The sequence below is a fragment of the Xenopus laevis genome, chromosome 9_10S (assembly GCF_017654675.1).
Source record: "Xenopus laevis strain J_2021 chromosome 9_10S, Xenopus_laevis_v10.1, whole genome shotgun sequence".
NCBI classification, from domain to species: domain Eukaryota; kingdom Metazoa; phylum Chordata; class Amphibia; order Anura; family Pipidae; genus Xenopus; species Xenopus laevis.
Window position 1 is genome coordinate 44,802,379 of NC_054388.1, and position 26,882 is coordinate 44,829,260.

The window sequence follows — 26,882 nt, forward strand, 5'->3', positions numbered from 1 at the left end:
CGCGAATTTATTCGCTGGCGGCAAATCACAGGAATTTGCCGCAAATTCGCGCCTGCCAAATAAATTCGCCCATCACTAGTGGTCTGAAAATAAAAGCAGGACATTGGGTTTTGAAATAAGTTCTAGTGACGCCCTACTTTCTGCATCACCAGCGCATAATGAATTTATTCAAAAATATCCCACTTAAATACTGATGGATCTTTATTGTTGATAAAGAAGAAGTCAATAAATATATGATAAAACCATTATACTAATAGGTATTGTGTTGCAGGACACTGAAGAGTTAAAGGGTCTGTTCACCTTTAAATTAACTTTTAGTATGATGAACAGAGTTACATTCTGAGACAATTGGCAATTCATTTGCATTTTTTATTATTTGTGTTTTTTAAGTTATTTAGTGTTTTATTCTGCAGCTCTGTCATTTCAGAAATCTAAATGACAGAAAAATTGCTGCGCATCAAAATTATTCGGATGTCCATTGACTTTAATGGATTTGGACCAAATTGTCGTGTGTACAAAAATAGTTGCTCGCGTCAAAATTGACACGCATCAAAATTATTTTGCCGCCCATTGACTTCAATGTGTTTCGCGAATGGCACAGATTCACCCATCACTAATAATAATAATAATACATATTATTATTATTATGTTTAGAGATTAGTGGATTATAATTGTTTTTATATTCAAGTAGGAAATCAGAGAGCAAAACACCCAGAAATAGAAAAACACTTTATTTAAAAAAAACACATTAACTTCATTCTATTAGGAAAAACAGGAAAGAATCAATAAAATGTATTATTGCATAGAACTTCATCTAAGAAACAGAGCTCACATTTTCTTATCAAAATAGCAGCCCCTTTTCAGGTACCTGTGCGATTTATAATAATAAATACTTTCTCTAGGAAAACATTTGAGCTTCTCATTAGGGCACTAAAAAAGTGTTGCAGTCATATAGCTGTAGTGAGTATGATCACATATCCACCTGCAAGCCTTCATTCAGTTCCAGAGTTCAGTTTTGTTTTTTGTTTTAATCCCTCCTTTGCCGGGATTTATTTACAAATATGTTAATAAGAGAACATTTCAGATACAGAATCATTTAGGCAAATGGGAAAGGGGGGAGGTTCTTGTAATGATTGTACAGTGGGCAGATAGAGAATCTGTAGGTATGAGGCTTAATACTCTCTCTTTGGTGCAACGTTTCATATTATATAGGTATCTGCTTTCATCAAGTTTATACGTTCCTCTTGGGAAACCCATGAGTGAGGTCATAAATCATCATGGTATATTAGGGGACAGATTTATCAATTTCAAATTTGAAAAACTTCGAAATTCTAATTCAAAAAGACCAACCGAAATTGAATTGAAGGTTTTTTTGGCAGAATAGGTCAGTTTTCGATCGAATAGGTACGAATCGAAGTAATAGCGCATTCGAATCGTATGATTAAAATTATTTTTTTTTGATTGTGGCTCCCTCGTAAAAAAAAAAAATTGGGGACCCCTGATGTAGACCCATGGCAGAAGTGCAATGTTAGAGGAAATAACTCAGGGGTGGACTCCCTCAGCATATGGCCCCCATGCAGAAACAATGCAAGGGCCCCAAGAATAAATGGATTGTCTGAGTGAGTGGGGGCCCCTGGGCAGACGTATATGTCCACCCCTGCAAATATACATTCCACAAACATTACAAACAGTCCAGTTCTTGTTTCTACTACTATCTATGAGTTTGTCTGGGGACAGTCCCTTCTTGTTTCTACTACTATCTATGAGTTTGTCTGGGGACAGTCCCTTTCCTCTGTATTTATAAAGAACTGACTCTTATATAGAATAAAGCACACACATTTCTTCTGCCTCTGTGTTTGGGACTGTATTGTGGTATCACTAATTGAGGGGTGAAGAGCACCCAGATATAACAGCAATACAATGCACTTAATGCAAGGTGAGTGCAGAGACTTCACATAATATTCTAGAGATATAAATATAACAAATGTAACTTTTTTGATGTGTCCCTTTCTTGCCAAAAAATGTAACACATTCCTAGTTCTGGTTTTAAGGGAGGACCAAGTACCAACATCGAATCAGAAGACAAAATGTTCAGCCAGGCCCAAGCTTATTTTCAGTTTGGAAAAAAATACACAGACCCAAAGGGGCAACTTCGCTGCTCTTCGCCACACTTCTCCGCACTTCGCCAGGCGAATTTTCGCCAGCGCTCCGCAAATTCACTAAAATGCGAAGTTGCGCACAGGGGTAGCGTAAGTTTGCGAAGTTGCGCTAGCGTTGATTCGCTATATAAAGCGAAGTTGCGCTAGCGAAGGCTAATTTGCATACGGCGCGAAATTCAAATTTCAATGGTGGAACACGTATCTGCACTACAAATGCCTAGAAAACCTTCAAATCTGCAAATAAAAATTTTATTTTGCCCTACACATGTGCCCACTGTCTAGGTAAGTTGCCATGAGTCAGGAAAAGTAGGGGGGAGGAAGGGGAGCCCCAAAAAAATTTCGATCTTTTTCAGCCTATCAGCCATCATGTAGAAAACACGCCAGCGTTTTTTGGGACTTAGAAAAAATTTTGACTTTTTTTGAAACAATCCCTATCTACTCTATTGCGCTTCGCCAGGACTGAGGTGGCGAAGGAAGTCTAGCGTAAAAGGTAGCGTTCGCTACACTGCGCAAGTTAGTGAATTTGCGTAGTTTCGTCGCTAGCGAAAATTCGCCTGGCGTAAGGTTGCGAAGTAACACTAGCGAAACTACGCCAGCGTTCGTTAGTGAATTTGCGCAGTAGCGAAAATGCCGAACACTAGCGAAAAAACGCTAGCGTTCGGCGCTTCGCACCTTAGTGAATTTGCCCCATAATCTCTGCAAGTTTAGAAGCTGGATTCAGGAACAGATTTCTTCCTGCCCGTGGATGACGTACTGTATTTTCGTCTTTGCAGGGACCCAGTAGAGTTTTTTTCAGTGGCCACTTGCCTTGGAGGCTGCTGGGAGGCACTGCCGTTCCTGTACAAAGAAACCGACCTCTTTAGATTGAAGTCTGTCTTGGTATGGACATTAGATGAGCTGTGGGCTTGTCTGATGTCCTGCTGGAGTTTGATTTTAGTGAGGTCCTCTTTGTGCTGACGTGCCATTGTACCACTAGTCCTGCCATCACCCAGCATGCCATTGCCTAAGGAAGTCCTGGGCATTCCATTAGAAAGGCTCAACCCACTTGCGTTATCTGTGCCACATTGCCTCCTGATCTCCTTATTAACTAGGCTGGGTTTTACATTTGTTGATTTGCTGTCCTGCTGTCCTTCAGCTTCAGAAGGTTTGGGCCGAACATTGTTGCTATTTTTAATAAGGTTCCTTTGGTTGCTCTCTCCCTTCTTGGTTAATAATACTGTCCCTTTCAAACCACTGTCTGGATCTGGTGAGCTCATGCCCGATGCACAACCCCCAGCTGACCGTATCTCTCTGTGTTTCAGCATTGCTGATTCTACCCCTTTTTCCATTTGGACAGCATTCAAAGTGCTTTCTTGGAAATTATGCTTCTCTTTTGGCTTCCCCTTCTGTGAATCCAACCTTGCAAATGTTGGTGTTGGTTTGGAGAGTCCTGCTGAAGAACTGGAATCTGCCGCCCCATTGACCACTTGTGTTTTTGAAAGGTTTGCTTTTGATTGTTGTCCTTGAATGCCCTTTTCAGTTTTTGTAACTCCAGCCATCACTGGCACAATGGACTCATTGGTATATTTGGGTCTGCGGCCAGATTCCAAGTACTCTACCAGCTCACCAGTCTCATGCTTTTCTTTAGCCTTGGATCCAAAGGACCACCGTAAGGGCATTGCCTTGCTGATACTCAGCTTGAGTTTTGAAGCAGAGGGCAGCTTCATACTAGCGCTCCTTCCTTTTACACCTCTTGCAAATGATTTAGTTCCACTGGCTCCTAAAGGTAAAAAAAAAAAGATTGATATCCAATAATTTTAGAGATGAGCCTCCCAGGGCTTTAATTGTGGACCCCAGACTGGACAAGGGCTCCAGAGACTTTTTGAAGTGACATCATTATTTTAATAAAAACAGGCCCCAAAAAATACAACATATTTGGTAATCACTATGGAAAATTATGAACTTTATTGCACTAATACTGTGGATAGCCACTCACTTTTTTCAGGGTGCTCCTCTTTCTCAAGGAAGACTGGGGAGTCTGGAGGCTGAATACGGTTGAAGCAGTTGGTAGTGGTGGCCCGTGAGGCAAGACTTTCTCTTCTGCTGCCATTCAGTCTTAAGATCCAATGATCTGACACGGAGGAGCTTGTAGAACCTAAAATGAGACATAATATGGAAGAAAAAGACACATATACGTTCCTATTAGTACCCCAGTTTGATCATGCACACATGTTTTAGTAGGAGATCAAAGTTGTTCTAGTCTCATTTCTCCTCCTGGCCACCATCTTTGTGTCTTAGAAATAATTAGTGCCTGAACTAGACTTATACTGGTGGTAACACAATATGTCATGGACTAGATATCTACCTCTGAGAGAGCTGCTAGCTGACCAAATTGGTATAGTGGTCCTCTTCTGATAGAACAGTAGGTAGGCACCTCGGGTACAGACATCGTTCTCCTGGACATGTTCAACATTGCTGTCATCATAGCTGTACCAACGGGCGTCCAGAGAGTTCCTGCAGTACGCTGGAAATACAAAGGAGTTATTAGTATGCACTCTGGTCTGTTCCTGTGCAGAAAGAATTGCTGTGGGATTTATGGCTTAGGGTGCCCAGGGGTTAAAGCAAGTGACATGTTGCGGATGGATCTCACCTGTGTAGTGACCTCCCTGCAGGCTGCCATGATGGTTGCATACAGCATACAAGTCATAATGGACATCCAGCTGCCCATTCTCCATAAAGGCATGAGTTTGTTTCCATGATGTCCACTGCCCCAGCATCCCCTTGCTTCCCTGGCTTCTCATGACCACGTGTGGAGTCATGTCCAACCCAGTGAGGGGGAATCTGATCAAAGTGGACAGTTTGTTTCTGCGCCCGCCCACCTGCCGGAACCTCTTGAGATGGATTATGAGAATATCTGGTAGAGTCCAAAGGCTCAGTTTCACTGTGCCTTGTTGTAGGACCTTGCAGTAAGGGCATCTCCAGGCGTCATCGGGGGCCAACTGGGACAGAAATGGTTTACATTACCATAGCTTATTAATATTCTGCTCCTTACAACAGTGTTACTATATATATATATATATATATATATATATATATATATATATATATATACTGTATATATATATTTATAAATATATATAGAAGAACACAAATAAGGCAGCACTTTCCGTGTATTAAATATAAAACATCAGGCTACATTTCGTGCCCTTTATCAAGCCAAGAAAATCACATAGTGTACAGGTGTGCAAGCTCACATGGTTTTAAAGGAAAATCTTCAGGAAATGACATCAGAGTTACATGCATAGTTATAATCTATACAGGTCACTGTTCGCATTATACTTCATACATCTTGCCCTTGTCTCCAATATAGAAATTTTTACTATCCTTAACAGGCATAGTTTATAAAAGCATTATATGTTAGACTGGATCCCCAATGACATCAGATTCTGCAGATCCTCTTATCAAAAACTCATAAGAAAAGATATAGGTCATAATCTCTATTTAGTCGTTTAGGCTGTAGGGAACCAAGTTTGTGGATCCACCACACTTCCCTCTGTTTCAAACGGAGTTCTCTATCTCCCCCATTTTTGAATAACACCAAAAATCTGAGATGGTAGCGTATTACTTATTGATTGATACTGTCTGTGACAAAAGGAATCCTCCTCTTAGCTTTCTTTCTAGTTTTTACATTATTAGTTCTACCTCTAGCCTCATTAATGACTGTTTCTGGAAACCCCTTTTCTCGGAATTTAAATATAAGTGTGTGTGTGTGTGTGTGTGTGTATATATCTACTCTCTCACATGGGGCAGATTTACCTAGGGTCGAATATCGAGGGTTAATCCTATTCGATGGTCGAAGTAGCCATATTCGACCATTCGAAATTCGAAGTATTTTTTTCTTCTATTCCTTTACTCAAGCTAAGTAAATGGGCCCCCATGTGTCACCCCTATCAGGTGTCTGGATCATATTCACATAAAGGCTCAATATTAAAGAAACAGTAAAAGTCAATCTTCTGAAAAAGGAGAAAGGGCACAGGATACACAGCAGACAACAGATAAATTCTGTAGCATACAACAGGATTCTTCAGAGCTTATCTGTTAATGGAGGCCCTCATGGCTACACAGCAGCTTTTTTATTTAAACTATAGTAGTTTTTTAAAGCAAACACACCAGTTTTACCAGTTCAGGACAACAGTACCTTACATTTTCATTACTTCATTACACTTTAATTTTTTTGGTGTTACTGTCATTGCTGGTTCCTACGATGGATCAGTAGCAGCACAAGGGGAATTCTCTGCTGGCGTCTGAGCCACTTGGCACCAGTGTAGTGAGTTGTATTTATTACTCTTTCTTTACTACTGTCATTCTTTATGGCTAGCACTGTGAACTATCAATCTGGCTGGTTCTGAAAAAATATCTTTTGGATATGAAAAATATATTATCTTTTGTGTAATGTTACGAAGGCCTCAGGCCTTTAACTGCACCTACCAGTAGTCCTGGGTCTGTAACCTACCTCCAGCCAACAGTTCTGCTGATGAAGATAACCTGCAACTACTATGTTCCCCTTATTGGCACCTAAGTTGATTGGCTTTATAAAAAGGCCCTGCTAGAAGCCACATTGTCCTGTACCAGTCACCTTTACACTTCCAGTCTATACTGGACAGGTGACTCTCACTTTGCCAAGCTCAACAGTAATATGCAGGGCACCATGACTGTATTGTAACAAGCAGTGCAGAGAGCATACTTGATGGCAGCCATGGTCAATCACATTGGCCACAAAGGGAAAATGAGTGTTACATGGACTATGACTTTATGTAAGGGTGTAATTTCTAGCTTCATTATTAAATCCAGGTAAGTAAAAATGAAAATAAATAAGCTCAGCACTAGAGGAGATTTAGGGGCACATACTGTACTGAGTTTTCTCTGAAGGTGCATTGATACCTGTAGTAAGGGACATACCTGTTCCTCCTTAGTGTAGAGCTGAAAGCACTCATCCAAGGTGCAACTCTGCTGCTGGTGCTCCAACTGCTGTATCTTCACTGACTCATCATCATGCACCACCTCCTCCTGAATGTTCCCAAACAGCCTGGAAGGCACAGGCACTGTTAAACCCTCATACCCAAACAAAGAACTGTGATGGTCTCTCTGTGTCATCAACTCAACCACACACTTCACTGCATCATAATCAAATCAATTAATGAGTAAACACCAAACAAACCTTAGGGTGAGGGCAGACAAGGCTACTGGGGGAGATAAGTCGCCCAGCGACAAATCACCTCTTCTTTGGGCGACTAAATTCATATAAATGCCTTCCCACCAGCTAGAATGTGAATCGCCGAAGGGATGGCACTTGGAACACTTTATTTCCCAAAGTCGCCCGAAGTTGCCTCACGAGGAAACTTAGAAAAGCTGAAGCGATCCGATTGCCACCCCGAGTAGTTTTCTCTGCCACCAGTTTATTCACACGTGTACCATCAAAGTGATTAATTTCAATACTCGCTCTTCACACTTACAATTTTATTTCATCCTACACGTTTTTTGTTTGTTCTTGTGTATAGTACAGTCCTGCAGACTCACCGTTCTTTGGTCTTTGGGTCCCATTCTATTGCAAGTTTGACATGGGGTGGCCCTCCTGCTCCGCTAAGCTGCAAAGCTCTACAAGAGTCAGAAAGATATGTTAGCACCAGTGTTATGTAATAGGGGTTGAAGTACCAGAAATAGCCGCTTAGCAAACGATAACAGTGGTATGTCTTTCATTTCCCAGGAACATCTGCGTACTGGGGTGTTTTCTGAACAAACTTTTTTAGTGAAGCAGTATTCACTTGTATGAAATTAAATCAAATGTGAAAAACTGGCTGTGCAAAAATTTGGCAACACCAAATTGGTTGGATTAGCTTGTTAAGCCTTGAACTTCATAGGGAGGTGCTTTCAATAATGGGAAAAGGTATTTAAGTTGGCCAATTGCAAGTTGTGCTTCTGTTTGACTCTCCTCTGAAGAGTGACAGCATGGGATCCTCAAAGCAACTCTCAAAAGATCTGAAAACAAAGATTGTTCAGTATCATGGTTTAGGGCAGTGATCCCCAACCAATAGCTTGTGAGCAACATGTTACTCTCCAACCAATTGGATGTTGCTCTCAGTGACCTCAAAGCAGGGGCTTATTTTTGGATTTCAGGCTTGGAGGCGAGTTTTAATTGCATAAAAACTAAGTATAGTGGCAAGTAGAACCTCCTGTAGGCTGCCAGTCCACACAGGGGCTACCAAGGGACTTTTTTATGCTTCTGTTGTTAGTTCACGGACTGGGGCCCTTGTTAAAGTCGAGGGTCGGATGAATTCAACCCAATAACAACAAATTCTTCAGGGTAATGTTCAAGCATCAGTCACAAATTTGGATATTCCAACAAGACAATGAGCCTAAACACACTTCGAAATCTACAAAGGCATTTGTGCAGAGGGAGAAGTACAATATTCTGGAATGGCTGTCACAGTCCCCCGACTTGAATATCATCAGAAATCTATGGGATGATTTGAAGCAGGCTGTCCATGCTCGGCAGCCATCAAATTTGACTGAACTGGAGAGATTTTGTACAGATGGTCAAAAATACCGCCATCGAGAAACCACACACTCATCAAAGGCTATAGGAGGCGTCTAGAGGCTGTTACATTTGCAAAAGGAGGCTCAACTAAGTATTGATGTAATATCTCTGTTGGGTGTACAAATTTATGCACCTGTCTAATTTTGTTGCATATGATGCATATGGCATATTTTCTGTTAATCCAATAAACTTTATGTCACTGCTGAAATACTACTGTTTCCATAAGGCATGTTATATATTAAAAGGAAATTGCTACTTTGAAAGCTCAGCCAATTATAAACAAAACTCCAAAGAATTAAGAGAGGTTCCCAAATGTTTTCATATGAATGTAAGTGCTGCTAATTACATTAAATTAAATCATCACATAAAACTAATATCAGATGTAGAATTGCAACTGTGTTAACTCACCTGTCAATTGCAGGGTGCTGGAGAGGTCGGGGTTCTTTAGGGCTCAGGTAACTTCCACTTGAAGGACCCCCGACGACCCTGACATGGAAGAGTGCTGTTCCATTCTGCTAAATGAATACAGCAAGGAAAGAGTTAAATAACAATGAAAGGTCTCATGGTTCTGAATTATGATTGGTTGCAAAATGCCTTTCCCTACAAAATGAAGCCAGTGGGTGCTGGGAGTTGTACGTCATCAACTAAAGTAATGTATTTTTGGTGGGGAATTATTTATAATGTTCCTGTTGCTAGTGTGTCCTACTATTGCAGTCTTGGTCTAGATTAGATTCTTTATTTGTCACATACAAAGTTATTCAAGTACAACCTGTAGTGAAATGTACCCTGATCATTTCAAAACTCAATAACAATATACTAGTGCATTAAAAAATTCTGCAATAGTGCTTAAATACAAAAACAATGACAGTGTAATGCATTAAACAATGCATAATAGATATATGATAAATAAAATGTAGTGCCATCATTTTTCCAAAACACAGCTGCATTGTGCTTATAATATGAAAATACATACTAATTTCCTACTGGGAAACACTAACAATATCCATATATATTGTAAATTGGGCATATATCATAAACAATACATACTAAAGTGCAAAGTGCCATATTGTTAACAAAACACAGCAAACAGAGGGTAACAACATCTAAAATATACTCTAACATCTTAGCCTACTGCAGCCATTTGGCCTACTGTCACCACCCTGTCCTACAGTCCATATTTGCTGTACTGCTGCGATCTTGCCCTACTGCCTCCATCTTGCCCTACAGTCTCCATCTCATCCTATGGTCACTATTTTGCCTTAGGTGGCCATAGATGCGAAGATCCGCTCGTTTGGCGATGTTGCCAAACGAGCGGATCTTTCCCCGATATGCCATTAAGAGGCATGGCTATATCGGGGGTAATCTGATTGTTCGGCCGTATGGCCATGGGCTCCGGCGGGACCGGTCGGGTCAAAAGCAAACCTGACCGATCGACCAAACGACTGATCTCCGCCGGACGAAAGATGTCGGCTCACGCCACACACTATCCGAAAATCGTACGAATCCTTGATTCGTGCGATTGGATCTGTGTGTCTATGGCCACCTTAAGTCTTGCCAGCTCTACTAGTACTGCCTTTATGTCCAACTGTCGCCAATAATGTCCAGTTGTCTATATATTGCGCTATTGTCTCCTGAGTAATGCAGATACTCACCTGGAGGTGGGACTCATTCTGTAAAAGGTAGCGAAGCTTTCCAAGGATACATTGTTGCAATTGATCCCAGGACATTGTGTTATCTTCTCTAACCAGCAGAGGGGGGCCAAACCTGCCCCAAAATAAAAGTGATAAAATGTCACCCTGCCAGAAGCAAAAACTCTTATCAGTTACTACTGAAGGAATTCCTCTGTTCTTACCTGGTGGCCTGCTTTCCGGATCCCTCAGTGTTACACAGGAGGAACAGGATCTTGTCTGGATCAGCTAGGAACTCAGAAGATTTGGAGCCAGCCCCAATGAACTTCTGCGCTTCTGGGTCAGGGTAGCGAGGAGAGGAAGGGAGGCTGCGTGGATATCCTAAAGGAAAAAGTAAACCCTCATATAATCTGAGATGGTCCCATTAGTTTCACTCAAATTGATTATTGGCCCTTCATTTACTCTAGTTTATTGCCCTTAATCAATCCTTGTTGCCTTACCAACCACAACTAAGCTCTGGCCCTCATTATTTGACACCTACCTGTGGAATGACAGGAGCCACCTGCTTTGGGTATGGGCACAGGGGCTTGGAACGCATAGACTGGGTCTCCATCTGCAATGGTGTTCAGATCCTCATCATCTGAGAAAGATCTCTGGAAGCCACTTGAGTACAACTCCACCAGGATCACCTTGGGAAGCACATACTCATAAGAATTTGGAGGGACAGTGCCCCCAGAGTTTCCATTCTGTTTAGATACAGTTACATGCCAAGCAACCAGCTAACTCCCATACACAGACAAATACTTTCATATAACTGCAGTAACAAACTGATGCAATAAAACCCATATTACCATATGGCCTTGGCTGGGATGCTTAGTCCAGCAACCAGAAGCCATTTTCATTGAAAACAGAACATGTAGCGATTTAAATGTTACCTGGTCTGGTGCCATATTTCCTTCATCTGCAACCATCTTCCGTAGGGAGGCCACAGTACCCAGTAGAGGCACCGCCAGCCCAACACGGAGAAACCGTTGCTGCTTAGTTTGGAAGACTAATGTGAGGTTGAGGGCCCTGGCAAGGAGAATGGGAGAAAGTTAATTTTGTACCACCACAGAACAAATAGTCTATGTTACCCATCAATAAAATCCTGTTACAAACACTGTCACCAGGATGGTAGGGTATAATGGAGATAGCAAGATAGAGACAGTAGGACAAGATGAAGACAGTAGGGCAAGATAAAGACAGCAACGCAAAATGAAGACAGTAAGGCAAAATGGAGACAGTAGGGCAAGATTAAGACAGCAACACAAAATGAAGACAGTAGAGCAAGATAAAGACAGCAACACAAAATGAAGACAGTAATGCAAAATAGGGCAAGATGGGGCAATAGGGCTAGATGGAGACAGTAGGGTGAGATAGAGACAGTAAGACAAGATGGAGATAGTAGGGCAATATAACATGGCATTTGCTGACAATATCAATATCTCTAATACACATATCAGTGGCTGACACATGTGGAGTTCTGTACCTGGTTTGGCGCAGTGGGAGGGGCAAAGAAACACATTGGAAGGGGTCAAATGTGTCGCTCTGTCTGTGGCAATGAGGGCAGGTGAGGGATGACCTGAAATAAAACAGATAACACTTTATACCTAAACAGAATCACTCACATACACTATATAGCATATCAGCATTTTTGCAGTTGCTGTTCGTGTGAGTAGAAGAGTCTGTTGAGCACTGCTTTCTGGGTTAACTAGAACAGTTCAGCCATGTCAAGAACTAATCCAATGGGCAGAGTTAAGAATTGAGCCATGGCTAAGCCCGTCATAGGTGCCTGCCATGTTTGTTTAAGTGCAGACAAATAGATATATTCTGCATTCCAGTCTCCTCCTCTGCATGAACAGAAGTGTCATCTGAGTTCATAGCCATTGCCCTTAATGCATCTCTAATAAAAACAGGCCCATGATAGAGATATTAGATAATATTACATATAAAGCCACAAATTGACTCATATTCCCTTGCCCAAACCCAGACTGGCACTATAAATAGCTGATGTTGAGCCAACTGAGGCTTCTGGGTAGCATTAGCTATAGGTGGACGTGTCTGATTATCTCTGGGAGGTGTGAGAGGCTGGAGTCAGCACTCAGGAATCCACAGATAAGGGACTGGCACATTCCTCAGATACCCACTGATTGGCCCTGAAGCTGTGAGTCTGGGAACACAGCTAAAGTCTGTTTAATGGTAAATGGGGGAATTTGGAGTGTTTTGTAGCTCTGTGGGCAGATGCTCCCCTTCACTTTAAAGCTCTGGGGTTGAAAAGTAAACCAGCAACTCACTGGGAGGGAAACAGTGTGTTTTGTGTGAATCATTGTCCCCTAATTCTGATGTTCCCCCTATAATTTTCTTATAGGCCTTGCAGTGGAGGCTGAACAAGTACTGAACAAGGTGCATATGTTCATACAAACATGTTCTGTGTGTTTCACAATTGTCTGCGTGTTCTGTGTCATAACTTGTACACGCAACAATGTCCTGTGTTCTGTTTCCCTGCAAAAACCCAAATACAAGCTGATACCTCTGGTCCGTCCGTACCTGTACTGAGCCTGGAAATGCTCCTGAACAAAGCTCTGGCTTCCTCCAGATTCTGGAGACTTGACCATCTGGTTCTGCTCGGTACCAGCCTGCAGTGATAAAGGAAGCAGATGTCAGTAAGGCTCAGAGGTATAGGGGCCACAGTTCTGCAGCTCATGTGGAACACAACACCACAATACCTGGGTGGGTAACTGGGTATATGGACTGGCACATATACTGTATATATACAGTATATATTCTTCTTTTCTATGGTAACAACTGGTATTTCCGGATGGCAGTCTATGTATGGGGGGAGCATAAGGATGCCTCCCATGCGGAGCTTGTGTATCACCGTTAGACCAAACCTTCTCTGATAACAGGAAGCAGGGATGCCAGCCAACCTCTGGGATACGGTGCCATGTTCCTGAAGGCATCTGGCACCAAGCGCAGGGAGATAAGCTGCAGCTAGCACAAGGTGCTGACACATTTAGCCAAGGCTGGTGTACAAAGTCAGAACCCACAACTGGCGCCACTCTAAATGTGACTGTTAGTTCACTGGCAAAGCTGAAGTTTCTAAATATACACGTATGCCCGGGGCAAGAGCTGGCAAGCAATTGTATGAAGCACTTAAGAAAAATATACTGTATCTGTTGAGATGGGTGCTGCCAGTCGCATGCCAAGTGCAGAGGCGGGTGCACAGATTTCCTAAGTAGAATAAATTGTTTATCCATCTGCCTTGCATGGACTGGTGTGGGGCACTGGACTAACCATGCTGCCTTTACCCTCCAGGGGGGCATCTTGTCCAGACTCCACATCTTGTGTGCATGAGGGGATTGAACACGGTTTCACAACCTGCATCAATCCTGCTGGGGGCTTGTATTGCCCTTTGCCCCACCATTTTCTTATTATTTTGCCCCTGTACCTCCACCGTGTCCCAATATCTCCATCTGGCCCTGCATCTTGCCCTACTGTTTCCATCTTCATCTACAGTCTTCATTTTTGCCCCAGTACTTTCATCATGATCTACTGTCTACATCTTGTCCTGCTATCTCCATTTTGCCTCAATACCTCCATCTTGCTGTACTATCTCTATCTTGCCTTACAGTCTCCATCTTGCCCTACTGTCTCCATTTTTCCCTACCGTCTCCATTTTGCCTTAATACCTCCATCTTGCCTTACTATCTCCATCTTGCCCTACTGTTCCCATCTTGCCCTATTATCTCCAATTTTCCCCAATACCTTCATTGTGGCCTACTGTATCAATTTTGCCCCAATACTGCCATCTTGCCCTACTGTCTGCATTGTTCCCCAATACCTTCATTGTGGCCTACTGTATCCATTTTGCCCCAATACTGCCATATTGCCCTACTGTTTCTATTTTGCCCCAATGCCTCCATTTTGACCTACTATTTTCATTTTTCAGCAATGCCTTCATCATGACCCACTGTATCCATTTGCCCCAATACTGCCATCTTGCCCTATTCTCTCAAGTTTGTTGCAATATCTCCATCTTGCCCCTACTATCTCCATCTTGCTATACAATCTCGATCTTGCCCTAGTGTCTCAATTTATTTTAGTGTCAAAAATAAATTCATTGTGGCCCACTTTATCCATTTTGCACCTATACCTTCATCGTGCCATACTGTCTCTATCTTGTTCCAATATATCCCTTGCCCTACAGTCTCGGTCTTGCCCTACAGTCTCGGTCTTGCCCTACTGTCTCCATCCAAACAGTACTATAAAGGGTTACATTATGTGAGCGGTTCAAACTGCATGGGGCCAACACCAGTGTTAGTTGCACCCTGAGGTTAGAATTAAAGTGTGGGGAGTCACCTAAATCTGACACTAGCACATAAACAAGCATTTGCCTTCTGCTCTGTGGATGACCTGTCTGTGACTCGGTGCTATTTGGAGAATAAGATGATGTTACCTGTTTGCTTAAATACTCAGTGGCTAAAGCCGGACATATGACATCATCCCAGCCCATTGGGGGGGGGGCTGCCAAGAGAGGCTTATTTGCCTTGTAAATAAAGATCCAGGAAGTGGTGATGTCATGGGAGTGAGGTTGTGGGCCAGGCCTGCTTAACTGAGAAACCTAAACCACTAGGACTTGTTCAGCTGTGGGAAAATAATGTGCCCTGTCTAGCTGCCAATTCCAGGCACTGATGGGCTTTAGGCACAAAACTGGACTACAACTCCCAGCATGCTCATGATGCAGAGGTAAAGTATTGAGAGGGGTGCTGGGAATTGTAGCATAATACAAGTTGCAAGTTAGACATTCCTGATTTACATAATTATATCTGTTTGTGTTGTACCCCTAGCCCTCCACCTCTGTTGCTCAGCCTGCTGTCTATCTGCAGGTGAACTACAATTACCAACATCCTTTTGGTATTATACAATACCGGACATTGCAGAGAAAACAATAACAGTTCCAGCTCTTTGCCCACTCTGGTCATTCATACTGGTCCAACGAGAACCCAAAAACCTGCCCAACTGATATCTGTTAGATTCCCAGGACTCCCCAAATTCTTTATACATGGACTAATGAGGGGCCCAACTGCAGCTCTTATCAGCCTGTGAATTTCCAGCATAACCAACCAGCATAAGTTTCCAACCAATCAGATTGATGCTTTCCTATTCGAACTTGTAGCAGACTGATCAATACTAAATGTGTATTGGTTGATTGGGGCTTGTTTAGACTGAGATATGAACTGGGTTGGGAGAAATCTGTCCAATGGAGTGTAGACAATGTTCTAAGCAGAGAGCAGAACAGAGGGGCAGAGTGAAATTAAGTGGGGAAAGGACAGACAAATGCACCTATGAGTTTGGGCCCCAGGGAGCTGAATGGTAAAATCAGTGGTACAGCAGAATACCATGTTATACGCATGGAAGAACAATTAGTCTGATCCAGTGCCCTAATCCCGGGATCAGTCACACAGTCAGCAGGGGGCCTCCCAAACACTGGAGGGAAATGACCTATGTCTACTCAGCAGTCATGAACTGACAGCAATACAGGCTAACCCCACACTCTCTCTTGAAGCCCCTAATGTCCTACATCCCTGTCAAGGGCTGGCTAGGGAAATTAGTATAGTCTGGCAAATGCCATAGGACTTTGATTTGTGCTTTATTTTGGGCTGGTGTTGAGTTGCTTTAGGCTCAGCGTAGTTGAATCAGATGTAAAAACCTTATGGCAGCCCCCACAAGCTTTCAGCCATCCAAGTGATTTAAAGCTGCAACTCCCAGCAGCCCACTCACAGCCCATCCCTTATACAAATACAGTAATTGTACAGTGCAATAATAAGTCAGGACCTGTTGCACAATATGGGATGGGGCCTATACAGAATGCAATCACTATGCTCTACTTGTGCTATTCTCTCTTTATTGTGTTTTTGCACTGACACTTGTTTTCCACTCTCTTCACTACATTATGCTGCATGCCTTCCCTTAGGCAAGCCTTCCCTTAGGCCATAGGCCAAGTACACTATAAAAAGGGTTAAATGAGCTGTGAAATGCTGGAACCCACAAAAAAGCCTGGCTAAGTGTATGTGACTGAATGCTTTTGCCTGTCTTGCTGCTTCTCTGCACTGCTGGTTCTCACTCCTCCTTGTAGCACTAGCAATACGTAACTAACGTTACTTATAATTTAGTTATATTAAGTGGGTAAAGTTTCCCTTTAACTGGAATGAGAGGAATGGAGGGGGTCAGAGGAAGGAGTTGGAGTATAGAGAGACGGAAGTAGATTATGAAATATGCAGAATATCTGAGAAGGAGCAGAAGGACAGGGCATGAGAAACAAGGAGTGAGACGGGATGAAAAACAGGAGGCAGGCATAAGTGGCAGTTAGCAGGAACAGGGATTTTCTAGACAGACTGGTATAGGGTTTGTTAAGCTTTACCAAGAAATAAAGCTGTCAGGTGATCTGAGAGCTGTAGTTCAGTACAGCTGGATATAAATGGATATATAAAATGAACTGGCTATGGAATTCCAGCACAGAGGAGATGTGCATGCCATCCTTTCATGCACCACGGCATCATGCAACGTTAATAATTCATAATTGCTGTTTAACCATGCATTTCCCACTGTGTCACTGATACACGGTGAGCAGAGGGCCCCTGTGTGAAAATAGTGTTGGGGCCCCATCCTCACAAATCACAGGCACTGCAGAGCTGAATTGAAAAAACGGGCTTCTAGGGCCCCCTGTGTTGGATGGAGGGCCCCCATGCAGCAGCATAGGCTCTATCTATAGCAGAAATAAGGTGGCAGTGCTGTTCTTTTGCAGCCCTATGGGGAAAAATAACTCTCCTCCAAAAGTCGTCTGAAACTGGTGGGAAGTGGTACTGCAATGAATAATCCCTAAATTTAATCTTAAATCATTAAAAAAAAAACCTCTTCTCCAAACCTTGCAGCACAGCCCCTGTGTTCCATAACGAAACTGGGCTGGTAATGAGCAGGTTTGCCTGTCTGGAACTGGAAGAGACAATTAAGTCGGATTTAGAGCATCTTTGTTTGTAATTAAGGCCGGATTAGGGACTGGTGATTTCATACTCTTCTAGGCAAGGGAAAAAGTTCTGTAAGGGGGCGGCAGTATTTGGTATGGAGGGGTATTATTATTATTAACCATTAAAGCAGTGGCACACAAAGATTTGCTGCCTGTGATTAAAAATGTGCTACCATGGGTGACAAATCTCCAAAAAAATTCTTTTCTACCAGCAATAATGAAATTGCACTTGGGAAAACATATACAGCGCTGTGGCTTTCCATAGTCACCTAAAGTTCCCTCGAGAGCGAACTTCAGGCAACTTCGGAAAACAAAGTGGCATTTTCGTGAGATTTGTCACCCACAGTAGAGCATTTCCTCGTGAGGCAACTTCGGGCGACTTCGGAATACGTAGCCCCGCGTGTGCCATGCTGCAGGCGACTTTTCATTATAGCCGGCGCAAGACAGAGGGAAGGCATTCGGGGAGATAATCGCCGCAAAGATGAGGCATTTAGTCGCCAGGCGACTAAATCTCCCAGAATCGCCAGGTGTGCCCATGCCCTAATACCGATCTCCCCCATTTGCCATTGCCCTTACAATCCCATGGAGAGCAGCTGAAACATTCCTATGGATTGTCTAAGACAGTCTGTCATGATGCAGATTTAGCCAACCTCCCTCACTGCTTGACACTCATCAGAAGTAGGGTTGCCACCTGGCCGGTATTTTACCAGCCTGGCCGGTAAAAATTATGGCTGATCCCAATATTATTAATAGGGAAAAAAGATAAATAAATGGGAGGGACGGTATTTTTTTCCAGAAAAGGTAGAAACCCTAATCAGAAGTGGCACCCATGTTACCATGACAAGCCAGTGGGGATAAGAGAATAAGGGAGTCACAAAGGGTGGGAAAACATAATACTGCTTAGCATGAAAGACCATCACCTGCCCCCACCCCCAACAGCCACTCCTGGTTTGCTTCCAATCTTACAGATTGATTTTCCTCCCTAGTGAACGAACAGCAGAACTGTTTTGCTTTGTGGCCCAACCCCAAGACAGTCTGGCTGTTGCTTCAGTCCCATTAGACCTCAGCTGATTATTCTGGGCTGCTGGTACCTCTTACCTGTGTAGCACTGACAGCTCTAAAACTTAAAGGGCCACAGCTCTGCCCTCCTTCCTTTTACTAGAAATGCATCAATCCTATATGTCCACCTGCTTGACCTGTGCACCACTCAGAAACCTTAACCAGCACCAGTCTGATCCTGATTCTCACCTTGGCAGATGGCTTGGCTTTCTGGCTGGACGTGGGGTTGAGATCTTCATGGACTCGGTCCAGCAGCCAGAGCAGAAATTCCAAAGCGTCATGCTGGGAATTTCCACGGAACTGGGACCCATATTTGGAAACAACATTCTGGGGAAAAAAGAGGATAAATGAGTAATGAGTATGGCTGTGCCACAAGAGAAGGGACTGGCATGGCAGAACTTGGTCTGGATTTTAGGAAAGGGCTTAGCCCATATAATAAATGCTCTTCCCATAGAGCCCCACTACATGATGCTATATTCCTATACTGTGGGTGAATAATTTGTAATCTGTGTCACCTCCCTCCCACTGTGCACATAGGAGGGCAAAAGGGACAAACAGAGTAACCCTGTAGCAGCGCAGAGCTTACATATATAAACAGTTAATGGACAGGTCACTGCAGATAGACAGGAGCTAGAGAAAATCTGGGACACATTCCCCAGAGGATACACACACACATGCTTTTCTACTGACTCACCCACAGGGCCACGGGGCCAGACAAGCAATACTCAAACCTGCTAATTAAAGCAATTATTTAGGAAAACCAATTCCTCATTTAACATTCCTGGACTATAGTGTCTAACGACAGCACCAATTAGTGGATCTATTTATAGACATTGTCATCGAATGACTAACTGTCAGCACCGGCCCATTGACTGGCACAACTAGGGCTCATAGTAATTCGCTGATTGTGAATGGCAGGGAAGTACAATTGGGTCAGACCCTACGAAACCCAAAGGGTTATGTAATAAAAGACCCTAAGTTTGCCCAGTAGTGGTAACCCATATCAACCAATCAGCAGGAAGCATTTACTGGTCACCTGTTTTAAAGCAAGCTCCTGGGCAAACGTAGTTTTATTACATATGGGGTGGCAGTGTAATGTCTATGGGACACAAGAAGTGAACCATGGAACTAGTGCTTATGGAAGAACAACCAGCTGAATTTTCTTAACTGTCAAAGGGTTGCTAAAGATTCTGTAATGTGCATAGCTCTATGAAAGAAGTCCTAAAAAAAATTCTGCATCCTCCTTAAGGGAAACATGTGAAAGATTAACACAATCACACACATACCTGGATGAAATGCGTATGTGACAATCTGGTATAACCGGTTCAGAAGTTGTCAGACAGTGCAAGGGATAAGAGCTGCAGCAGCCAGTCCTGTTCTGTAAGACTTGGTTATTGTTAGCAGGAGGCCAATGAATCCATTCACAGCTCTTAGTGTCGTCTGTTAACCCCTGATCAGCTGGTGTGATGCTGTCTAGATTTACACAGACACCCTGGGGTTATTTACTATCTATAGGAATATACGGTATATATATAGAATATGCAAGGGATAGATTGGCTTGATAATGCAGCCATTCTCCTGACTCTCAAAACAGCCAAGTCAGATCAGAACCTCTCTCTTCAGATGCAATGAATCAATAGATCCGCTGCCCAGCAGAAGTGGTAGTGGTAACCATTGACAAAAAAGGTTACATGGTTATACAGTAATTAAGGTTGAAAAAAAGGCGCAGGTAAAGTCCAAATTTAACTTCTAGAATTTCAGAGGAAGGTGAATCTGCACCAAAAATTTCCTGATACTATCTAACCATATCTAATTCTGGTGGCCCCAGAAAGATCTACAAGCAACCCCATGACCTTAGTGGGAGAGCAATGTTTATTCTACCCCCTAGGTCCTTCCTCAACATGGAGTCCCCCAACTACATCACATCATATATATTTGTTGTACCCACCTGGCTCTGTGGGGTGATATAAACAGTAGGGAGGGTACAGTGAAATCCAGATAATAATAATAATGTCTATATAGGGTCACTGAGGCCTGACAGTTTCTACAGGACACTAATGTAGTGGGGGCACATGGCTATTACAAAACAGTGGAGAAGAGAAGGATTACCCTCGCACACCCTGGCCGTCCAGATAAACGTGAATCCCAGGTGCTCGGTGATAGAGGAATTGGCAGCCTCAAATACAACGTAGGAAAGAACACACCGGCACATCATGGGTAATGCTAGCAGGAAAAGCCTTGCTCGTTTATTGCGGATGCAACGTTTCGCCAGGCTTTTCCTGCTAACATTACCCATGATGTGCCGGTGTGTTCTTTTCCTACTATTACAAAACAGCTCACTTATAAGGGGCAGGTACAGCTCTGTACGGGCCCTGCCCCACCCTTATATCAGGGGCAACAGAGGGAACGTAATCAGGAGGGTGTGGGTCCCAATAATGTGAAATTGTGCTTTTGTTTCCCAGTGGCACAAGGAGCTATTGTGTGAGGCCGTGCCCCGCGGGTGCCACCAGGATGCTCCCAAGGATGAACCATGAGATTCTTGCACTAATAGAATACAATGTAACCAGTACAATTACACACACAGTGCAGCTGCAACAACTTGTTCTATAGTTCAGCTAGTGTCAGGAAGGTCATGTTAGAGTTTCTCTCCTAACCCCATCTTCCTTATTATACTCACCATCCCAGATTTACAGCCCCTTCCCTGAGACCTTCTTGCCTTATAAAATCACTATCCCACATTTAGGCTAGTGCTACAAGGGGGCTGAAATATGAGGACTGAAAATCAGCCCCTATGAAGGCATTAGCCTCCTCTCCTGCCTGCACCCGGAAACATCTTGTTGACTTGGGTGCAGTCACATGCAGCTGATTTCGGCGCAAGAATGCAAATACTTGGGTTTTTTCATCAACATCAGTCAAGTGTACCTCTACCCAAGCTGACGCAACTGTTCCGGGTGCAGGCAGGAGAGGAGGATAATGAGTGAGTCCCTTCCCCTGATACCATCCTGCCTTACTCTACTCACAATTCTACAGTTACAACCCCTTCATGCCTTAAGTTGGATGTATATCAGGGGTGTAACTACAGAGAAAGCAGACTGGGCCCAGGGGGTATAGGGGCCCCATGAGCGATTTCAATATATATATTAGTTAAAAAGGACAACCTATGGATATGTTGGGGGCACTAAAATCAATTTGCTGTGGAGCCCAGTAACACTGAGTTACGCCACTGTATAGAATTCCCCTTGAGAAAGGCTGACAGCCAAAATGTCGGGGTAATTCTCATTCTGTGGCAAGAGTATCTGCTTCCTTTCTGCTGAGTATCAATTTTTTTACTTAATTTGGGTAGTATATATATATATTCATTGTCAATTTTCCGGACAATTTGGCCATGCTATGTTTATGTGATAAAACTGATGTTTTAGTGTTATTGTTTAAAATGATTTAAATGCACTTTTTTTGCCATATCACCTTGTCTGTTTTATTCAGTGTGCAAGCCCTTTTTGTGTATATTATATTGTATCGAGCCAGGGTTCAGAGCGATAATGCTGCTTTCCTGCTGGTTTCTGTCAGTCCTCTCCACTTCCTAGGACCCTAATGATCGGAAGGGCCGATCAAGCAGCATAGTATATATGCCATTGCATGTGTGGCCACCTTCACTATACCCATCCCCCCCCTTATTTTGTGCACCCTAAAGTCTCTGTCTGGTGCTTGTGCTTGCCTCTGCTTCAGCTGGGTGTTCACTATAACTTATAATGGGGGGGGGGGTACAAGTTGAGGGTGAGTTTGTTTGGTGTATGTGTGCCAGTCTGAGTACTGGTTGACAACCTGCAGTCTCTCAGTCTCTTTAGTATACCTTCCACCCCATCCCTTCTTTATAATTACCCCACGCACATTGTTCCATTGTTTGTCCATAAGGCTTTAATTGCCCTGTATCTTAGGAACTAGACTCAAAGGTTCCTGACAGCGAGAAAAACAGGGAGAGGGGACTCAGTGCCAATGTGTCAGGTAGATAATAATTAATATATAATGATATATTAGTGCTGGGACCCATAAATATACTGTAGGAGCCCTTGTAGTGGGGTTCTCACTAATGCACAGTATCAAGAAGAGTGCACAACAGATCATCCTGCCTGACTTTGTTCTGGTGCTCAATGGTTTCTAGTTGCCCCTCTGGAGCAGAAGATTAAAAATGTAATCTGCAGCCTGAGCACTGCCCATCTGTAGCTTCTCTCTCTGCTATGGTAAATTCTGCATCCAAAATCTACCCTCTGCAGCCTGTGCTGCTGGCCCCATATAAATATAATTAGCATGATCTGGATGCTGGGTGCATTAAATATTACAAAAAGCCTATTATTATTGGCACAGTCTGTACAAATGTGTGTATTGTGTTTGTGTATACACTCTCATGCATATACAGTTCTCACCCATAACCATCTATACTCACATGACTGTGCTTAGAAGCCCTCTACTGCCACTGGGCCCTGGGGCTTGCAATTCATGACTTAATGGGCATATACTGTAAACACCAAAATAACATTTTGCCTAATGGAATCACATTTTCTTTAATTCAAAAAGATTTTAATTTTGGGTTTACATCCTCTTTAGCTCATCCCCTTACCTATAGTCCGTGTTATCGGTAACATGAGAAATCATTATTTTCATGAGTCGCATTGCCTGGCATCCCTGAGAATGCGGTTGTGCCGCGTCCAGTGCTTATTAGAGGGTGTGGTGCCAATTCCCCATTTACTCACTATTAGCAGTAATGGAATCTGACAGCATTAGGGCCACTTAATCCCTTTATGTGCACAGAGTCAGAGTGCTCTAAAGTCATAGGGCACTTAGTGCCAATGAGACGAGGCTATTAGTATAAATTGTTCCCTTTCCCTGAGCCCAGAGTTTTACTTCTTGTAGCTACTTTTTCCCTATTGTATGTGTGTCTAGGTGGCAGCCTTGCCACAGGGGGCAGAGGTAACAAAAAGCAGCTTCTGGTAACTTTAAGAGACAAATTTCTGACTGTTAACTGCAAATTTGTCTCTTCCAGTGCACATAATACAATCTCGCTCTCAACACCAGCAATGCACCCTAACCCCCAGTCAGACCCTCCTCTGGCGATGGAAAGCTAAACACAATGTGGTAAGCAGTTGTGCATAGTAAAAAGCGCCTCGGGGGGCACAGGGTGCAGAATCGCCCCTGGTCAGTATCAGTGTGTAAAGAGTTGGGGAGCAACACAGTCAGGACCAATGTCCCTGAGATGACAATTAAGGGCTGTGATTGACAATTGGTAGCCCCTATGTGGACTGGCAGTATACAGGAGGGTCTGTTTGACAGTATACCTGATTTCTATGCAACTAAAACTCGCCTCCAAGCCTGAAATTCAAAAACAAGCACCTGCTTTGAGGCCACTGGGAGCAACATCCAAGGGGTTGGTGAGCAACATGTTGTTCACAAGCCACTGGTTGGGGATCACTGCTATAGAGGAAGCAGACCCTGTGATTGCTGAGGAGCCCTGGATGTATAGGGGACACAGGGGGTACTAGCCTGTTACTTATTTCTAATATTTAGGAGGACCCCAAAATGATTTTGCCATAGGGCCCAGTGGCAGATCTCTACACTGTATGACCACCCAAGTCATGGTTCAATTTGCTAGTACTGCACTTATGAAAACTGATCAGTTATCCATAGGAAAGGCGCTTCATTGATTTGATCACAGGCACAATATAATTGGTCAAGGGAGGGCCAATCAGCCACGGGTGTGTTTTTGCCATAAACTGTGAAGCATGAGAAATGCGCGGCCCTTTGCACACTGAAATTCTACATCCCTGTGCAGATTACACCCTTGTATCTGATGAATGATCGGACATCCCAATCTTCCAGCCTGCCACTAATAATTCAGATTAAATAAAGTAGTAAAAGAACAAATTAGGTGATGTTCTGGCCGTGACAGCAATCGTACGAAAGTTATGTCCGAAAAATAGCAGTGACAGTCACCCATTCATATCGTCAGATAGGCAATACATGCAGAGATATTATCATTAGCTGACAGAAATCTTCTAACCTGTTACCTGTCCAATCAATTAAACTACCGATCACCATGGTATGAAAAATGTTGGGACGATCCACACACTGTTCGTATGAAACTTTGATTTGTATGACTATATCTTTGCGTCTATGGCCAGCTTTAGTCTTTCCTCTTCTTATTACTTCCCCTTTATTGGTGACTATAAGGTGCCCTCCAAAAACTGGCAGGAGAGCAAGAATGTAAGAGTGGAGGGAAGCCAAGTTAGTGAGAACCAAGAAGCAAAGCACCACAGTTACAGTTGGCACAGATGCCCAGTGACAGCATTGGTGCAAAACTTACTTCTAAATCCTTCTATCGGTTTGTACCTAACCATGGACATGTCTCCCATGGGCGCTGTATGTTAAAGGGAAAGGCTGGAAACCCCACAGGCAGTAACGAGTTAATGTGCACATTTCACGTGTAAAAGAAAAAGCTTTACAAGCGCTAAAATAAGCACTTGTGAAATTGTTCACACTCAGCAGATAAGCATTTAACCCCTGCACGAGGGCATGCCGGCTCATCACACAACAGGGGTAAGTCTATAGACAAGGGCAATATTGTGATGCAAGCAGGGATCATTTCGGGGATTAGAAACCCGGCCCAACAGTCTCAGTCTCACCTGTGAGACTGGCACCTAGGTGCTGCCTGATTAAACCAGGGCTTTGGAATCAAGCCTCCCTTTGCAGTGCAACCTTTGCCAAAAACTTCCTGTTCCCCAAAACTAACTTACTTATATATGAAAACCAGGACTGAACAAATGTAGCCCTCCAACCCTGCTCCAGGGTGGGACATCATTATTTTGATAGAGTGTGGCCAAAGAATAAGTGACACACCACAACTGAAGTGGCATGAGGTTGGAAGGAACTATAGACTGTAAGCTCTGTGGAAACCTTTTTGCCTATTGTGAATTATGTTCGCTATAGAAACCCTTTCGATGTCAACTTGTCAACCCCCCCAGCTACTGTTAAACCATAAGTCCCAGCCGCAGCCTAGCTGCAACTGTTTCCCTACTATATGAAAGCTTCTTGTCTGTTGCTGTTGAGAGGCAGGCACTTACCTTGAACTCTGAAGAGAGCTGGGGGGTGTACTTCAATGTCCAGAGACCCCTAACCAATGATGCCAGCTTCTCTGTGACTTCCCCTCTTCCAGCTGCTCCAGGGGGCTCCTCCACCGTTGCTTCTCTCACCACCACCCCATTTATTTTAGCCTTGTTGAGCCCGGCTTTGTACCTCTCCATGCCCAGGAACTCGGCCAACATATCAGTGTTACTCAGGCACTGCACCACAGCATTCATGAAACAGGTGTTACCATGGTTCTTCATGCCCTGCACCCCGGGCACCTTATCGTCAGAACTCCAGGAGATCCGGTCCTGGCCCAAAACAGGCACTTGTGTTTTCCCTAGGTTGTTATCGCTGTCGCCACCATTTACCACACGAGAATCTTCTTGTGCCATTCCCTTTTGGTTAAACCCCCCTTCATCATCTTCTCCATCCACATTGCTTGCCTCTCCCATGTGGGACAGATGGCTTATGGTCTTTAGGATCCTGTGCACAAAAGCCCCAACAGACTTCAGCGACCGACTCTGGAAAAGCTTGCGGGAGCCTTGTCCCTTTCCCTTAGCCTTATCCTTGCTCCGCTCCATGTCTGCTCACCTGTCTCTACCAATTTACCTGCCACAGGGAGCCGGAGCTACAGCCAGTGCAACTTGTACAGGAACAGGATTTGGGAATCCCAGTACATTCCAGTTTCTCTTACAGACACAGAGTGGCTGACTCCAGGCTGCCCATTTTAAGGGGGTGCCCAGGTAGCCCCCATAGCTGCTTCCACATCCTACTGCAACTCTCCTACCTTGCTGGCAGTGGAGCAGGGAGGCAGCCCATGTTCCTGGTGTGTAAGCAGTGTGTGTAGTAGCTCTACTTGGCTGCTCAGTTCACTCCTGCAAGCCACCCCAGCTCCACCTCTACTGGAATCTTATTAGCCCGGTTTACTTTGAAAGAAGACAAGGGAAGGGGAGAGAATAGAGAGAGGGAGAGCGAGAGAGACAGGTTTGTGGCGGGTGTGGAGGGGGGAGGCTTTGCTGCTACCGCTGGTGAGATCTGGCCAAGCAGCTCACATTCCATATACATTCAGTCATTCATGTCACTGTGTCCCTATGGTGGCCACCCATCTGTCTGACTGTGTAATCAAGGGAATGTAAGGGTCCCGCATGCCCCCCTACCCTCAAACTCAACCATGTTTATTATTACTATTTATTCTAATCCCCAAATTAACAAGATATTATTGTCATCAAATATTCATAGATATTCCACACTGAGCTGAGATGCAGATCCAAACCCCAAGGCTT

The 26,882-nt window shown here is 43.7% G+C and overlaps 1 protein-coding gene across 2 annotated transcripts; it reads right to left on the reverse strand.

Moving 5' to 3' along the window:
• Positions 1 to 2,640: 2,640 nt before the first annotated feature.
• LOC108702226 (ubiquitin carboxyl-terminal hydrolase 43) lies at positions 2,641 to 26,577 on the reverse strand. Of its 2 annotated transcripts, none has more exons than XM_041578351.1 (15): positions 25,596 to 26,577; positions 18,673 to 18,810; positions 12,948 to 13,036; positions 11,890 to 11,982; positions 11,297 to 11,432; positions 10,903 to 11,050; positions 10,586 to 10,742; positions 10,386 to 10,497; positions 9,142 to 9,245; positions 7,716 to 7,793; positions 7,098 to 7,224; positions 4,789 to 5,137; positions 4,504 to 4,662; positions 4,135 to 4,293; positions 2,641 to 3,918 (listed from the first exon to the last, which is right to left on the reverse strand). In XM_041578351.1, the coding sequence occupies exons 1-15, from the start codon at positions 26,178 to 26,180 to the stop codon at positions 2,864 to 2,866; spliced, it is 3,489 nt and encodes a 1,162-aa protein (XP_041434285.1). In that variant the 5' UTR covers positions 26,181 to 26,577; the 3' UTR covers positions 2,641 to 2,863. The 2 variants fall into 2 exon arrangements, with proteins under 2 accessions (XP_041434285.1, XP_018093220.2); XM_018237731.2 differs by having other exon boundaries at positions 9,142 to 9,248; positions 25,596 to 26,576.
• Between the last annotated feature and the right edge of the window lie 305 nt (positions 26,578 to 26,882).

Excerpts from the sequence above, each read along its gene's own strand:
- LOC108702226 (XM_018237731.2), bottom strand. The coding sequence starts at position 26,180 with ATGGAGCGGAGCAAGGATAAGGCTAAGGGAAAGGGACAAGGCTCCCGC. Across the intron at positions 11,433-11,889 it reads CTCCCACTGCGCCAAACCAG|GGCCCTCAACCTCACATTAG; the intron begins GTACAGAACTCC and ends TCTCCTTGCCAG. Across the intron at positions 4,294-4,503 it reads AGCTAGCAGCTCTCTCAGAG|GTTCTACAAGCTCCTCCGTG; the intron begins GTAGATATCTAG and ends GTCTCATTTTAG.